At 44.7% G+C, this 17,254-nt stretch overlaps 3 protein-coding genes and 1 long non-coding RNA gene across 6 annotated transcripts; 2 read left to right on the plus strand and 2 right to left on the minus strand.

The window, feature by feature from the left end:
• The first annotated feature begins 2,330 nt into the window (after positions 1-2,330).
• LOC143369997 (NCK-interacting protein with SH3 domain) lies at positions 2,331-5,752 on the plus strand. Of its 2 annotated transcripts, XR_013085543.1 has the most exons (10): positions 2,331-2,640; positions 2,723-2,907; positions 2,980-3,825; positions 3,897-4,099; positions 4,172-4,275; positions 4,372-4,590; positions 4,946-5,118; positions 5,190-5,287; positions 5,355-5,616; positions 5,700-5,752. XR_013085543.1 is itself a non-coding variant. In XM_076814575.1 (9 exons), exons 1-9 carry the CDS (start codon positions 2,616-2,618, stop codon positions 5,443-5,445), a joined length of 1,944 nt encoding a protein of 647 aa, XP_076670690.1. In that variant the 5' UTR covers positions 2,331-2,615; the 3' UTR covers positions 5,446-5,752. The 2 variants fall into 2 exon arrangements, 1 of the variants encoding a protein (XP_076670690.1); XM_076814575.1 differs by having other exon boundaries at positions 5,355-5,752.
• Positions 5,753-6,476: 724 nt separating this feature from the next.
• On the minus strand, positions 6,477-12,554 carry Tpnci (troponin C type I). 2 transcript variants are annotated; one of them, XM_076814585.1, is made up of 6 exons: positions 12,246-12,554; positions 11,028-11,058; positions 8,856-8,999; positions 8,630-8,749; positions 7,940-8,071; positions 6,477-6,924 (listed from the first exon to the last, which is right to left on the minus strand). In XM_076814585.1, the coding sequence occupies exons 1-6, from the start codon at positions 12,267-12,269 to the stop codon at positions 6,896-6,898; spliced, it is 480 nt and encodes a 159-aa protein (XP_076670700.1). In that variant the 5' UTR covers positions 12,270-12,554; the 3' UTR covers positions 6,477-6,895. The 2 variants fall into 2 exon arrangements, with proteins under 2 accessions (XP_076670700.1, XP_076670701.1); XM_076814586.1 differs by having other exon boundaries at positions 12,267-12,548.
• Positions 11,010-12,216, plus strand: LOC143370010 (uncharacterized). The gene is made up of 2 exons (XR_013085546.1): positions 11,010-11,128; positions 11,589-12,216. It is a non-coding gene; the product is annotated as an uncharacterized LOC143370010 (long non-coding RNA).
• Positions 12,555-15,286: 2,732 nt separating the features above from the next.
• On the minus strand, positions 15,287-16,397 carry LOC143370005 (translocon-associated protein subunit gamma). Its single transcript, XM_076814583.1, has 4 exons — positions 16,156-16,397; positions 15,862-15,989; positions 15,690-15,781; positions 15,287-15,611 (listed from the first exon to the last, which is right to left on the minus strand). The coding sequence occupies exons 1-4, from the start codon at positions 16,283-16,285 to the stop codon at positions 15,416-15,418; spliced, it is 546 nt and encodes a 181-aa protein (XP_076670698.1). The 5' UTR covers positions 16,286-16,397; the 3' UTR covers positions 15,287-15,415.
• Positions 16,398-17,254: the final 857 nt, after the last annotated feature.

Raw genomic sequence — 17,254 nt, forward strand, 5'->3', positions numbered from 1 at the left:
CATTTTTACTGGCCTTAACAATACTTCACACGTCAGAAACATACATTTCAATTATTTCTTATTATTTCAATCAGGTAGACGCTCTCTCATCCAGTCATACTAGAAGAAGCGGTATAAGTGTATTACCTTTAATTTGTACAACTGTTCCATTTTTAATTATGTTTCTGTACTAGTTAACGTTAATGTATGGCTGCGAATCAGAGCATGTTATGATGAATGTATTTTAAATCGCAGGGGTAAAATGAGTGCTAGCATGTCGGTGTACTGTTGCGCCCTTGGCCATTTGAAATTTAAAATGCGCGCGTCGAATATTGGATCTCGAAATTTGAATTACTTGCGTTTAGAAAAGGAAGCTTTAGATTGCAAAATGTTAAATAGCTTTTTATTTCTTTTCCCATGTTTTGGCTAATCCTATGATTTTTCGACACTGTATATTCAGCTTCCGTCGAACGAAATAATCAGTGGAAATACATATTTAGCGTTCGTATGATGCTTGATGCACTGTTATGGTTTCGAGACAGCTTTGAATATATGTGTACAGGAAATAGATTTGTTTAAACATGCGTTGAAGGGAAGGCGCAGAAAATGTTCAATTCTTTACATAGAAATTTATGAAACAGAGAGTTGAGCTATGTTGTTATACACGTATTATATTAGCGGTTAAAGTAACAGTTAATGGGCTTAATTATCCGTTACATACATGTATAGTAAAAATGTCAATAAATGAGAGAAACGATTGAAATTCTAGTTTTAATAATCTTTGTTAAAATAGAGTTTCTGGTGTGTTTGTACGTTACATTAGTGTTCACGTGTGCCACATTCTCTTCATTACTCTTATTAATAATGTTGTACTTTAATGTTTAATGTGTTACTTTACTTGCAGAGCAATGGTAATGAAAACGGAGCATTGTTTTTATAGATTGAATCCTGGCTGTTTTCCTCTGAAGAAGCCGATGCGCCGAAATGCGAAGATAGGAGCAGAATGAAGGCATCTACAAGTTTAATCTAAACTTAAATTTAAATTCACCCGCTGTAAGACGGTTTGTGTTGGCGACCTCTCGACGATTCAAATCGAAGTATTTGTACGTGCAGTATTCTATCGGTAAGATTGCCACGTCATTTCCACGAATAAATCAATTGAATCTAATCTTCACACAAACTCAGTAAACTCCCTAAGGTCGTGTTCAGATATATCGGCCGGTGACTTTCGTGAGGGGTATTCTCCTACCATACCGCTTGCCTGCCTCCATGCTCCTTTTCTCAACGTTTAGAAACAACAACGTTTAGTAAGAATTTATTAAAACTTACGCGGATTACCCTGCATAATTAGGTAAAACATAATCGAAATTTAGAATCATTTTCATTAATGTAGGATGAGAAATGTGGAAAGTTTAAGTGATACGGATAACTAGTGATCCTCTAGGGAGTGATCGGTATAACCGCAGCCATCTTGGAGCAAAACCGGAAATAAACATATCTATCTCTTTCTATCAGCATTTCTCTCTCTCTTTCTATCAGTATTTCTGTCTCTTTCTTTTTTTACAGTTTCTTTCTCTGTTTACTTCCGGTTTTGCTCCAAAATCGCGGCAACCAATCAGCGACGATACACGTTGTTCCGATCACTCCCCAGAGGATCACTAACCTCAAATTATGGGTCAGTAATACAGTTTGGGTGGCGAAACGAACATCCATAAGGTGATAGGTCTATCCTATACCTCGTCTGGGTCTATACTTTCTCGGAGATACCGTCAGCGTTACCTGTGTCACAGACGAGGTATACCATCTTACGGGAAGTCTCGTGACGAGAACTGGGATATCGGCTTTGCGACGAAGGGCTTGATGCGCAATCTATGTCTGGGGACGGTAACTTTGGAAACTTTTCAAATCTATCGCCGAAGTCGGTAAAATTAGTTAATTTACCTAGTTTGAATTCTACTTGGATTTCTGGCTAAGTACACATAATTAAGAGAATGGAATTAGAGAACATCAGTCTGGGGTGATGAAGTCAGAGTTCCTAAAGAATATTAATAGAAAATGAGAAATGTATAAAGAAATTACGTCATAGTTAGGTAAAGTTATAGTTTAAATAAGGTTATAGAGTTGATATTTTATTTATATATAACGGTATGTAAGGAGGAGCTTGAGAGCTCCTCCACAACTGTTATTCTTGAAGGAATAAATTCAAAAAAGGATTATGGAGTTAGTTTGAATTTGTAAGATCGCGATCGGATTCCACTCCGAATCGATAACGTTGCATGCGGCACGAGAATGAATTGGACGGAAGGTCTATTGTCTATTCTGTAGCTCGTAAGCTCGCTTGTGCCGAAACTAATCTGCTCATGCGTTAGAGATCCCTCATGCGGCACTGCAACCTGCAACTGCAATTCGCTAGTATTCGTCCGTACTCGTCTTATGTCAATCTACTGTTATAGAGGGCCTTTCGAATACGCCTGCACAGTCGGCTGACAAAAAAGGACACCGCAGAAAAATACCATGCCGAGCACGAGTGAAAGTGAAATTAGTGAGCGGTGGTAGACTGCTCTACGCCCGTTTACTTCTCGCCTGGGCGTTGCCTTCTCGAGAACGAATATCACTTTCCATTTCGAATCGCGATCATGGGTGACAATTCCATGAGGTTAGGTGAGTCGAAAGATCGATCAATCCGCGACCATTACCTTCCTTTTAGATACCCTCTTTCAACTTAGACATTCTACATATCCAGATAACTATGAAATGCTCAAAGCCCTCTACGACTTCAAGGCCACCTTTGCGAAAACCATCAGCTTCCAGAAAGGCGACTATTTCGTTCTCTACCAGACCAGTACAAAGCAAAAGAATTGGTGGCAGGTGGTCAACAGAGATGGCCTGATTGGATATATCCCCTCGAATTACGTCACCACTGTTAAGGTACTTTGATTTGGGAACCATATTGTTACCTTGTAAGCAATAGCTTTTAATGGATCATCTAATGATTACCAGGTATCGTGTCAAGTATTCATTGAATACTTGGAGGACTGCATCGAGAATGTAAAGGTGGAGACTAAGAAACAGACCGGGTCGTTGCTCTTGGACAAGCAGGACCTCCTTCTGAAGCTGATAGAAAAGAAGAGGCAGGCGGAGTCGCACAGGAAGACTAAGAAGCAAGCTCCGATGCCGCCGGACTATGCGAGCTCCACGCCCAATAGAGAATTATGCTCGTCGCCTGTTTGTAGTGCGCAAGACGGAGACGTTACCTCCGCGCAGAGTAACACTTCTTACACGACAGCTCAAACAACATTGCATGGTAACACTGATAAAGAAGAAGCGCCGGTGGTGCCACAGTGCCAACGCAGCTCCGTAAGCGAACAGAGGAAGCAATCGCTCCCGCGCCAGTCCTCTTCTGATTCGCAGAAGATTCAGTCTGAGATTCATAAAAGCCCTTCGCACGGCAGCGTTCGATACACCCCCAACGGTTCGCCCACGAAGAACAAAGCACCCTCGTGCGATATTAACTCTCATACAGCTTATCAGCTGCTCGACCAAGTGCGCAGGAATACGCAGTTAAGCTACGAGATGTCTAAAGTGGCGGTGATGGTGGTGGTTTCCGGGCTGCAGCAGTTGTTCCCGAAGGGCACGAGTCATTACTTCGATGCTCTGCTGCATCAGCTGGAAACTCCGTTCACCGCGTCGCAATTGAGTATAGAGGAGACGTACGACGCTAACAGGTTGAAAGTGATTTTTACAGAGCTCACCTCTTGTAAAGAAGACTCTCAGCAGAGGAATTGGATGCTGTACGAGGACGAATCTGTTATTGTTGATTACATAAAGGAGCTTACCTCTATATTGGTGTGCATTAGAAAAATGAATTATCTTCTCTGCTTAAGCGAATTCTCGTAGATAATCTGTCGATGTTGCAGACAAATGCGGATTCGAATGTGTCTAGGTACGTCTTGAAACAGGATCAATACAACGGTGTTACTATATTGATACAGTATTATCAAATGGAGCCGAGGTGGACTATCAGGCAGCTACTGTTACAGTCGTTTGGAGTAATGTGTAGCCTGGATCCTGTGATCTTGACCATAATGTTGAACAGTGTGTTGCCCATGGAACTAGGGAGGTAATGATTAACTGAACTATAAACGTACTTATACATTATTCGATTAACGATCCGAAATGTGTCTTTGAATAGAGATATGAGGAGTAATGCTAGAAACGTGACAAAATTAAATTATTCTTCGTTATTACTTACTATGATCTTTTCAATGGGTGAACCCATGCCAGTCACACATTTGGGTGAGTAAAGTAGGTAATGCGTTACGTTCGTTCTATTATCCGGCGCTGGGTATCTTGCATTTACCGCGCGATCTCTAACTGTGAATTTCGTTGCAGAGCAACTGGGCCAGGATTTCATAGCATTCATCCTGGATTTAATAGAGAATCCACCGGACATGGACTTGGAAGACCAGATCCCAGACCTGTTCGTTAACTTCATACTGTCCTATAATCTGCAGTTTACCAACTCAGAGAATATTGTTCTGAATGCACTGAAAGAAAGGACGGTGGCGAAGTGCTTTACCGAGAAAATCTTGCTGCTCTTTAACAGAGAAGGTGAGATGTCTGGTAAAATCTAGGAGATACACTTGTGTCCTAAGGGGTCATCCTTAAATTACGTAAGGCTTTTGGGGGGGGGGGAGTCAGGTAGCGTCTTACGTAATATTTTTTCACCGAATTTTCAATAAATACAAATTCTATCATTAATGTTCCAGAAAAGTAGTTTTAGTTTAAATTTCCCGAAACCGAGTTAAATGAATTACAGTGGCGGACGACAGAAAGTTTACACTCTTTAAAATCGCATAACTTTTTTGAATTTTTATACTGGGGGAGGGAGGGGGTAAGAATTTGCCAAAATTACCCTTACGAAATTTAAGGACGGCCCCCAATGAACTGGCGCAATTTGTTGCAGTGGATCCTGTGCGAATATTCGACCACGAACCGCCACCGCCGCATTCCGTACTGAAACTATTCATCGATCTGTTCAGCAACGATGTCACGGCAAGTCTATTCTACACTAACGACGTGAAGGTTCTAATCGATATTATATTGCGGCAGCTGTACGACATGTTCCCCGGCGATAAGGTATGTAGGCGGAATCCGCCTTTATTAGTCAGAAAATGATAGCACGCGGTACACGGTAATTAATTTTACAGCGGAGACAGTACTTGGAATTGTGTCGAAGGGTGATCCGCACCTCTAGCTACAACGAGCACAGATACCGTTCGGAAGATCTACTGAAATGTTTCACAAGGTCTGTATGAATTGCATGCGTGTTAATAAGCATCGCCGTTAATAAGCTGGAAACTTTTATTTCACAGAATATTCTGCGAGGAGACTGGCGAGAGCCAAGAGGACCAACAATCGGTGCGCGAGATTAGCAACGAATTCCCACATTTGTTTAAAATGTGACATTTACTCTCGCCCTCCGATAACAAAGAATTGGAGGAGGATGATTTGCAATCTCTCGTGTAAAAGTGCTCGGCCGCGGCCAGGAGCGGGAGCGGGCTCGAGTCACCGATCAGATATCTTCTTTATTTTTCTAACTTCTACTTCGCATATGTATATTTTGCTCAGCTATACGTAAATATCGAGAACGCACACGATTTTCGTAGAATCTTTCAAATGCATGGAGATTATATTTTCCCCCTTTTTAATCTTTTTAGCGAACGACACTAATTCTAGTGAAAAACGAGAAAACAGAGAAAAAAAACAATAGGGTACACGAGTAGATGAAAGTTTAAAAATTATTGTACATATAGGCGAGAAGTTTCTCTCTATTCTAAGCATGAGGACCATCAGAGTATATATAGCGTATACATTCCAATTTCCCTGTATTAAGTGATCTTAGGTAAGATTAAAGTAGCGTGACTGCACAGATGAAGTCGCACAATTATCGTCTCGATATATTATAAATGAATTCGAACGGCACAGTTGGAATCTCTTGTAAAAGTACACTACGGAAATTCTCCCGCTGGAGGGGAAAGAAGAAAGTTTGGCTCCAACGAAGCAATTATGCTGTCCCTGCAACAACTTATAGTCTAGTCCACGTATCTGCGTGCTCCGAATAGTGTTCTAAGTCATACGTTACTGATTATTTATGTTCGACTCTGCCTAGCGAACGGCACTGTCTAGCACGTTGTTCGCGAGTCTCTCCGCGAGAAAAATTTCAAAGGTTTATTAGTGCCACCGATACAGTTATCGAACCTTCTAGTCTATCGCTAGCGACTCTATTTTTTTAAATGGTATTGTACCGTGTTACGTTTGCGACTATTCACGCCAATCGCGAAGAAATCTGAAATTATTATTGTGATTATAAATCAAATGTTAAAGATATATATGAAGTCTAGGCGAACGAGAAATAAAATAGCGTTTCTCTTGAGACTAATCCGCCGTGGAGTCATTGAATGAATAATTTTCAGGGGAGGAGAAGAACCAGGGGATCTTTTCAATGGTGTTTTATTAACAACAATAAATACTGTCCATGAAAAAACTTAGCAGGCGTGGTGCAAGTGTGTGGAAACCCGTGATTTCGTTATTCTGTAAATCGATTGCGATTCGCGATGGGTTAATTTTCGGCGATGGAACAGGAAGGAAACGTCTTGCGCGAGGCCCCCGCGAGTCTCACTGAATCCAATGGAACTCCAGCCTCTGAAGTACCCGAAGACGCGTCATGACGTTAGAAGGAAATCTTTGTACGCTCTTGGACACTGTTCTCCTGCAACTGTATCTGCTTTTTCATTCTTTTTTCTTTTTCTTGGTTTTTTAGAAACACGCGGATGATTAGTTTGAAGTAACGCGACCGTCGCACACATATATTGTCTTTGGATCGAAGTGCTGTGTCACTGGCACGTCGGGAGCTTTATTCTCCAGTCATCATCTCCATGAATTCTGCAACAGAGACCAGCGATTCCTGAATGCTGTAAAACATTGGCAATGAAAGCAACTAAATGAATTGGGAAAGTATTACTTGAAAGTACAGTCGAGCGTTAAGAGGTACGGTAGAAAGTGTCTCTAGTTACGTTCCGCGCCACGCATAAGTCACGAAGATGTTGAAGGGGGAGCAGCTTAAAATACGACGCGTCGAGGCGGCATCAACAAGTAGCCGACTACTCAATCGTGTTTCTCAAGACAAACAGATGAGAATAATCGCGTCGGCGGGACCACAGGCACCGCCACTTATTTACTAATTCGCGTATTTCGCTGACATTGGCAACGGTTACGCGAGGATAAATTAGCGTTGATACATGCAGCAGTTTGCAGGTTGTTGAGCGTCGAGGAAGAAAACAGAGGGACGGAGGGACGCCAAGATTCGCGTAGAGAAGTTGGAATGGGTGACACGTTGCGTAATTCAGAATCGCTGGAAAGTGCGAATAAATTCGCTACTGCAGAGAACTTGGATCTTAGAAACTGAGAGACATTAGAAGCTTCTGAAAATGGAGACAGTGGATGAAATGCAAGTAAATATGAATTGTTAATAGAAAAAGAATGTGATGAGAAGGAACTTTTAGATGTCTATTTTGCATAAAACTTGTCATTGCAGTTTAAGACTGCAAGATATGGTGGAGCAAAGGTGGAAGACTACTAATTGAAGTGCTCCGAAGAGTTCGAGTCTTCAGAGTCGCGGAGAAATCGCGCGCAACTTTGAAGCGAGCCCATAAATCACGAGTTATAATAAAGGTAGCGATCTTTATCCATAGATCACGTATAAATAAACCCGCGTTCAACGCGTATCGTCGAAATTATGCTCAAGAGGGTGTGCTGGTTCCTTCAGACGATAATAAATGGCCGTGCTATTTATTGCGATGCTTATACGTGGACTTCAGTATGCCAGCAAGCTCGAACGATCGTAAAAACCTTTCTAGAACCTTTTTTCAAGAAGTAAACCACCAGAGGAAAGATTTACCATCGAAGTCAACGGTGCCAGATCCATCAGAGTCGATCTCCTCGATCATGATATCCAGTTCCTCGTCCGTCAGCTGGTCATCCAGCTCCCTCAGGATCTCGCGCAAACAGGTAGTGGGGATGTAGCCATTTCCTGCGAAACAACGCAGAGCACATCCTCAAGCTCAGTCATCCTGTCGGAAGCAATGCGATCGTTTCCTTCAATTACTCGGAACAACGTGATTTATAGAGCCGACCCCGAAAGAGAATTCTGACGGGGTGGAACGGTGGACATTAATACACGTCGAAGACGAGCATCGTAATTCATGGAGGATTCGCGACAAAACGAATCGGATTTTTGGCCAGTGGCCCATCCCGTTCGTTCCCATGCGAACCGTAGACGCGGTGTGCCAGTGCCTCCACGGTTCTACGTGTTCCGAGAACCTGGAGCTATTCCGGTCCGACAAATTTATCTCTCTACCCCCGTCACGCATCGTTCCTACTCGCCCCGTTCTCCAGTTTCGCGTACGACAATAGCTTCGCGACTGGTCATCGAAACGAAAAGCACGTAGCGATAATAAAGAGGGAGAGTTCCATCCTGCAACAGCAGGGAGATGGAAAATACTTTTTCAGAGTGAATCTGGATAAGGGCCCTAGCGTTATGTGAAGATCTTGGGGCACCCTTCGAGGGAAGTTGTGGGAAGACATTTACCTTCTTTATCATAAAGCCTGAAGGCCTCCCGAAGTTCCTTTTCCAAGGCCTCGGCGTCCTCCTCGACGATGAACTTAGCAGCTAGCGTGACGAACTCCTCGAACTCGAGGCGTCCGGATTCTGGTAATCAAAACTCTACCATTAACATCCATTCAGAAGAATCGCCCACGATAATATTTCTAGGAAAGTAGCTGCGGCTCACCAGTGGCCGACTGGTGCTACTTACTGTCAGCGTCCACTTCCTCGATCAGCTCGTCGAGGATCTTCTTGTTGAAGGGCTGGCCCATCAATCTGAGGATGTCGGCCACCATATCGGTGGGAATGCTCCCGCTCTTCTCCCTGTCGAAGCTGTCGAACGCTTTCCGAAGGACTGCAACGAGAAAATCGAATCGATTCGAACGGATTTCTATTAGCAAAGTGATCGACGAAGGGGAGAGTGATGGAGGGAGATCCTCGTCTCCCTTTCGCGCGGTCAGGTCGGGTGAAGAGCTCACCGGGGCGATACAGTTTCAGATTTAGAACCCGATGTTAATGCCCTTCCGTACGCCGCGATTCTGGCTCGATGCTTATTTGGCTTGCGCCATCGTTCACTCTAGTTAGGCCGTTTATTTATCGTTGTCGAGCGGCGGCGATCCGCGCGATCAAATTTTGACGCGATTTACACGCGGACTTATTTATCACCCTGAAAAAAGGTATCGAGTCCTTGTCAGAGCTTCTTCGGGGCTTCAGCGCCGTGTACCTGAACGATGCATTTTTACTCGGCAAGCTTTTTGTGTTACGCGTAGGTATTCTATCTACCGCACTGTGCGTGCGGGGAAGGCCCGCGGGGCGTTTGTCGAATAGGGGTAACCAGTGTGCAAGATGCTTTCCGCACGCGGAGTACAGCAAGCGCTCTAATCCCAGCGAAAGCGGTGTGCGAGGCGGATTTCGTGTTTTCTGATCGGTTAAGAAGGGCAAAGTCTGATTTTTTTTTAAATTGTAAAGGGATAGCCCCGTGATTTGCTAAGTGTAAATGATTCATCGTCTTCCCGCGTTTCGAGAGCAAGTTGTCGGCCACGGCGCTGGATCTCGCGTACCAGCGTCTATTTTTCGATCGTCCAACCGCTGGAGAAGTCCGTCCTCTATTTTTACCGATCCGATTCCCGCGATCGGATCGTCACGCGATACGCGGCTAAGTCCGCTCCCCGTAGCTATACATAGGCACACGTTGGCTGCCCCCGATCGGGATCGAAGCGCAAATAAACGCCGGGAAACGCTGTACGGAGATAACTTATCTGGCCCATTCTTTATGTTAAACGCTTCTACAGCATCCACTGCGAAGAAACTGGTTTATGGAAGCTGGCCCTTAAAGCCTTACTCATTTCACAATTATAATGCTTCAGATGGATATAATAAGTAACCAGTGCATCGGTACACTGATAATTGAGAAGAGATTGTTATATGTAGTTGGAGCTTTAGATCACGTTTATAATGTTCGAAGGCAGTGCTGAATTAACCAATAAGCAAAATAAGCACGTGCTTAGAGGGGTGCCATAGAAATTTTCTGAATTTTAAAATCTAACTTTCGTTAGAAACACTTTTTAATCAAATTATCGGAAATGCTTAACAAATCGCACATTGTGTTTAAGTATTCGTCCTGTATAAAAGGGCCTCTAAAGGTCTTAATCCGCACCTGTTCGAAGGTTCGTAATTCCAACTTCCACGTAACACTTTTCCCTGTAATTTGATAGAAATTCGCCACCTCTAACTAACATTGATCAATTTCCAGGTATACCGCCAAAGAAGACGAAAACTAATGTCCCTTGCATCGCGACGGCCTTATCCACCAGCCAACAGTCTTTCGATTCCTCAGAAATCTTCATTCGACATCAAACGACCGTTGTTCTCGAATTATGCCCTGGCAGTCGAGCAGAGACTGCCCTCTTTTCTGCTCCCGCGTTTCGCGAGTTTCTCGGGGGTCGATTGCAGCTGGCGTCGAACGTAACGCGACCGGGGGGGACTAAAGATAGTCTTCCGGAACGATTAAACGGGGGTTTACACGGTCGCCGATGGAAGGAAGGGTCAGGAAACCGAAAGGGAAACGGCGAGAGCGAGAAGGACTAAATTTAGTTGCGTCCAGTAAACACGATACGTCCGCCTTCGACGAGCCGTCTTGAGAGAGGATTGAAATACCGAAAGGCCAAGAATGGCGCGGTGGAGGTGCCCGAACACGGGGATGCGATCTGTCGGAGGGATCCACAGGGTGTCTCGTGAAGCCGGGCCGCATTTTTCAGGGTAAATTTAAAGGATTTAAAGGCAAAGCATCGGGAAAGAAGGCTCCTCTTTAAGACCGTTTTGTTTTCAATACTGTAACTGTAATTATCACTAAAATAGTATTTGATTGTTAAGGGCTACATACCAGCGATTTGCTCAGGGGGGAGCTCGTCGGCCTGCGAACACAGAAAAGAATCAAGTGTGGATGTCGAGCCGGACACTTCCTCCGCGAGAAAGATCCAAGACGTGAATATCGACTTCGAAGTGTTTTTCGTATTATTGGTTATACCAAGGCATATCGTAAAATTATAGAAGAAACTTTGGTTACTCTAGTGTCGCACAAGTTGCATAGTATTACGTCGAATTAGTCCGCGTGAGAATCCAGACATCCATGGTTAACATCGATCGCAGTACGATTAAATTATTGTTACTTCATTGACAGAGAAAGTGTATTATCACAGAGACCGAGCGACAGAGGTCTGCTAAAGTTTCGCGATGGTTGCAAGTCGATTAAGTAGAAAAGGGCACGAATGGTCAGACACAGAGTCACGACTTTCCCCTGCCGATTTAAACATCCCCTTGGCATCGGTTGTAATTGAACTTGAAGCGAATGATCGTCATCGAATAATCGTCTCGCGGCTTGAATCGACAGGGGAAAGACGTGGCTCGAGAAAGTTCGCCAACTAAGAAACAATCACGTTTCCAGGGCCTCGCATCTCTGGAGCAACCGGAGCCGCGGCTGGACACGATCTCGGACGATGTTAGGCTTCATTCACTGTGCACGGTAGGCGGGAAAAAAATAGTGAAACAAAAATCACAGGCCATCAGAGACGTTACGGTGAAAGGGGTGACGAGGTGGTATCAGAAACAGAGATACAGTGGATGCAGGCGTTCGTCGGCAGCCACGGTGGTGAACTGATATTTCGAATCTTCTATTCCCTTGCATTTACACGCGACGCAGTAGTACACACTAGTAGTCCCAGTACAAACTATAATCACTCTGTAACAAACTCCTCACAAGTACATCACAACGCGCGTTATCGGAGCAGACTTAAACGGTCTAAGAAATCCTGTGAAAATTGTAATCCCCCAACAGTTGAAGGGGCGCGAATTGATCTTAAAACTCCCACGATGCTTCGACCGCTCTAAAATTATAAATCCGTTCAAAATGTGAAGCTTGAGCATCCGAAACACCAGTTCACTCGATTCCGCGTTGAGGAGGGTGTCAGAGGGGGCGACAGAGAAACGAGAAACAGAGATGAGAGTCAGCGAGGCATCGTTAATGTATTATAAAAAAAAAATACGATAAATAAATAGAGTAGACAGTAGGAAAACGTGTATGTTTACCAGGGCGACGACTTACGATATCATCAATAGAACATACCATGGTGGCGCGGTCTTTTTATTTTCTTACTTAAACAAACGTTTACTTTTAGAGCACTGCTAATACTATACGAGGGATGGGATCGAGCGTCGGGCCGTTCGATCGCGGTAAGATCGAGGTCGTCTCGTGCACAATGTTGCCCGGGGTATATGGTGGAAAGCTTGCTGTTCGCCGAGCACTGTCACGAGCAACGTCCACCGTCGCGGTAAATATTCGAATAGGAGGATATAGCGGTTGCGTGGAGGACCCGAACCTCGCCCCCCGGCCCTCCAGCCAATCGTCGAGCTTTCCTTCTCCTCGGCGCGGGCTTTAAAGCTTTTGGAAAGGCGCTTGCGCTATTTCTGGGACGGCAGCCACGAGCCCCGCAATCAGGGCCGTCTTTTCGATTCTATCCTCCAGCCTTTTCAACGCCGCGCGAGTAGAAAACCATTCTCTGGGTCCACTTGCAGTCAATCATGTGCACGTCACTGCTCGAGGGCTCAAGAGCGACGTTTTCTTAAATGAAATGGAAGGGACGCGTGGCCTTCCCGTAGAACATTAGATTTCTAAAGGCATTTTTAATTATTTGCAGCGGAAGAAGTTTGACTTTTATAGTTCTGGTGTAGGTAGTTTAAGGGTTGAGCCGTTGGTGATATAAAGAAGCTCTCCTTAAGGTATTTTTGTTACTCAATCAATACGTTAAGACAGCGGTGCAACTGATTTGCTTAGTAAATCTGAAATCAGAATTTCCTCGCTTGTTTACAGATAGGCTTGTCCCGTGTTCTCTGACGAGATTGTCTGACGAAAGCGACTCTGTTTTTTAATTTTAGACGGCCGCCGCGGGGAAAGTCACTCGAATCGTTCATTGAATCGAGATGTGCCCCACGATTTTGCACCCGTCGTTTTGAGAACGGGATATCGCCGGTACGAAAATAGAGAATGGAAATTCTGCGGACAGCGGTAAGCGACAGTAAAACACTCGGCCGTACACCGACGAAATCGAAGTAGGACTTATTATGTACTTGGAGGCGGGACAAGAACCTTCCTTCTGGCAGCAGCGAAAGAAGCCATCTACCCCCCAGATGTACCAACAGCCAGGACTAATTCCAAGAGAAACAGATACCCTGAACTTGAAGCGTCCATTGAATGCCATCCTCGAGGAGACCTCTCATTCCTCTCGCAATTCTCGCTTTAAAACTGTTATCTGTGTTTCACTCTCGGCTACCGAAGACATCTGCTAAAAATCTGCAAGCAATTAAGAGAAATCTTTCCATCATGTAGACTCTAAAGTTTCATTTGCGAGACTCTTACAACCGATTCGTCATCCAGACACAAGGTTCTTTAATTATTTAGAGCGATCTACGAGTCCAGATGCTTGCGTGAACTTCCTTGATGGCCCAGTCAACGCAAAGCCGTGTAACATTAGCCAACTTCCATCTCCAACGCCGTCAATCAGAATAATCAAGGAAAACGGTGAATCTATAGGAAGCTTTAGCAACGAAGACAGATCGTTACACGACGATCCAGATTGACAAAGAACTGTGGGTGGCTAGGTGGACGGTTGCCAGTAGAGTGTCTTTTCCGGTCTGGACACTGGTCTAGGAAAACAATAAACAAACGCCAGCCTCTCGTGGCTTCACCACTGTATTCTTGAAATATGTTTCTGTGAAGAAAGCTACATCGTAACAGGTGCGACTCACGCTTTATCTAATCAAACATGCGATAGTACATACCTTAACTTCTCGCGCAGCGGTGGACACCGATGATGAAGCAACTGTACTTGTTATCCCTCAAAAGTTGCAACCGTATTGCTTCCCAGCGTCAAGTTCAACAGCACACAGAATGCAAGCTGAAGTTTCAAATAGAGGATGGAAATACCTACAGAAATATTAGATCACTCCCCCGGAATCCAGCATCACCGACGCGATGAGTAAGATGCTTCTTATTTATGGAGCATTGCCTGATAACAGCGTAGGCTGATTACGCGACCCTTCCGCGGGAATCATCGGCCTGGCGTCTGGAGAACGGGCACCAGCGCTCTTGGAGAAGGTCCAAAATGCACGGGGCTGAGTAGCCCGCTGTACAGCGAACGTCGTAAACAGTTATTTATCGGACGTCCGAGCAACCAGAGCGTTTAGTCTGGCGGGCAGAGTGGGCGGGGGATTCGAAGACTTCGGTAGCCTCCAATTCTCAATGTTTCCTGCGTAATAATCGAAGGAAATCGTCAGGATTACGCCAGTATCACGCGGGGATATAAATCAAACCAGAAAAATGATACATCTCTGCCAAATGCACATGTACGATGGAGCCAATGCAAATTCCTTGCGACAGGAGCTGCCCCCTTCCTCGCCCCTCATTTTTACCATTTCGCTCTCGCGATGATAATGCATCCTGAAAGAAGCGCTGCGAAGGGATTCATCTATGTATATCGAAGAGTAGTGGCTGGCTTGCGAAACCAGTGGTAATAGCTCGGTGTCGTGTAAGCAAATGTTTGTATTTTCACTTCTGCACAGGAATAGAATGTACAATTTGGCGAGAGATTTTCCTCCATCGAGCTGTACTCTGGCAAGCCTCCAACTTAAGCAAACAACCGAGGCATTAGAATGGTCCCTCGGGCTGCTTATAATGGATTACAATCTGTGATCCGCTATAATTCGTCATCCACAGTAGAAGCGGTTTAATTGATTCCCACGATGCTTTTCGGCAACTTGCAGACATCGAGCCATAACTTAGAACGATTGCGCAGCGATTGGTAACGCGGGTGCCGTTAACGCGGCCGTCCGGCCTGCCAGAAAGATGGATCTTAAAATCGAGAAATATTCGTTAATAAGCACAGCCCTTCTGGGCAGCTTGACAAGAGCAGAGTGAACCAACGACGCAGAAATGACAGTATCGCTCGTTTGTCTGGCACGTGTGCGTAAAACACCGTAACGGTGACGTTAATACACCACAATTCTCCTCGCAAATCTCTCGATTTGGCAGTTAGTGGTGTATTTCTTTAGGATGGGAATTTAAGGATAAGATGACTTGAACGACCGAAATTACTATAAATAATGACGACTTTATTACACGTACGCATTCACTCGTATCAAAAGATCAGCAACTGAGCCTCGCAGAATTATCGGGCATGATGAATGATCAGAGTCACACGTTCCGCACCGCTTAGATTATTAAGAACCAGTCGACAGTAGCGCCAACAGCGCGCTAGTCGCGCCCACAGAGAATATATAATTAACAGCTGGTGTGAACGTCTTCAGAATGTAGAACGAAGATACGATCACCAGAGCTAAGAACAGGGCGTTATTGTAGAAGATGGAAAAGGTCGTCGCCTCGTAATCAGCCACCTCGTTCTTCTTCCACAGAATCCTACAAAACCATCCCATCGTGTTACATTTTAACTGCAGCTACTAGCCATAGGTATCGAACAGAAGAAGCTTTGGATACCTTTCATCCTTTTCCTTCTTGCTCATCTTCTTATCTTCCGCCAGTTTCCTGCTCATCTCTTTCGTCACTGCATCCTCCCTCTTCACTGCAATCTAAGGAGACACACAATTCGATCGCGTACAATTCTAAGAAACGCCAGTTACAGTGTACTCGATCTTTTAATTTGCCATACCTTATGTTTAAGAACAAACTTGGTGTTCTTGTACGCTAGCGCCAGTGCGTAGGTACTGGCCAGCGTGACTAAGAAGAAGGAAATCAGGTTCGCGTAGATGTCGATCAGGTGGATCCTCCAGAAGAGCCCTGTAACAGAGGTTACCCTTAGAAAGTGTGGATTCTACCCGCGAGCCTTCATTGGTTCCCAAGATCATGATATAAAGGTATACTGAAATTGATCTTAGATCGTGCGAACGTGAACGTAAGCTCGATAGACTGTGTATTTAACAAAGCTCCCGGTTACTGTACTCACAGATGGGGATGGCTGAGACGATGAAAGCGTTGCCGTAAAACAGCGCCGAGGACTTGGTCGACACATTACGCGAGAAGTCTTGTAGGAGAAGCTCCTCTTCTTTGGTGAACGCCTTCGATTTACCGGACATTTTTCGCGCCGTTTTCGCAGGTGATTTTTAACTAGCTTGAAAACAACCGACTTGTCACGGCACGTCCACGCGAGTTGTAAATGCTCGGTGGCGAGTTAGCGCGCGTGCGCAGAGGGCACCGGTGTGGCGGCGTTCGTGTCAGTTCGTGTGACAACGTGTCCACAGAAACGTCATTTCAGTGGTGTGGCTGCGGTTCCCTCGGTTGCTATTAGAGGGCCACGAGAGGCAGGATTTTCCCGTAAGTTCCTACTTTACGAGTTTCTTTCGTGACATTGATAACAAGGGGAGGGTAATAAATCCGGGCGACGCCGTCGGCGGTCGGGCTGAAGAGCCTGGAGAATTGGTCGAGGGCGGTATTCATAAACGTTTCTTATAGCGAATTCGGCGAATTTATAGCGGAATTAAAATCTTATATACTTATCATTTTGTGCTAATGTTCTTTCATTTTATAGAGAAACACCCAACAACTAAAGAAGTTGTGGACCAACCTAAAACACGCACATAAAGATGCTTTGACAAATGAAAAGCAGGTGGAGGGCCAGAAATGCCCTCCGCAGAAGTTGACGCAGAGATCGCAGCAATTACACCCATATTGATGTCTACTGCACCAGCCTTATTTACTTCAAATATGATTGTTAATGAAACAGAGTCTCATTAACATCAGTCACTTTCGGTTTACGTCGATCAGTCCCCTTATTAGACGGTTCAGGCGAGGGCCCTGACAGGGGTCAGTTTATTAGGTGCTAACTACTTCTCCTGCCCCGATTTATCGAGAATTTCCCGGTCCCAAATCTTTCTCGATAATCCAAGGAAGACTGTAGTATGAAGTATGATTATCTAGTTCCAAGCAAATTTGCTCCCTTTTGAACGATGCACCGGTTTTCCATAAAATGGTGTAAACTAACGCTCGCCCCAAAATTCACATACGGAATTCACATATTTCAAGCATATAGAAGCAAAACTCAATGA

This window comes from Andrena cerasifolii, chromosome 6 (assembly GCF_050908995.1).
Source record: "Andrena cerasifolii isolate SP2316 chromosome 6, iyAndCera1_principal, whole genome shotgun sequence".
In the NCBI taxonomy this organism is placed as follows: Eukaryota; Metazoa; Arthropoda; class Insecta; order Hymenoptera; family Andrenidae; genus Andrena; species Andrena cerasifolii.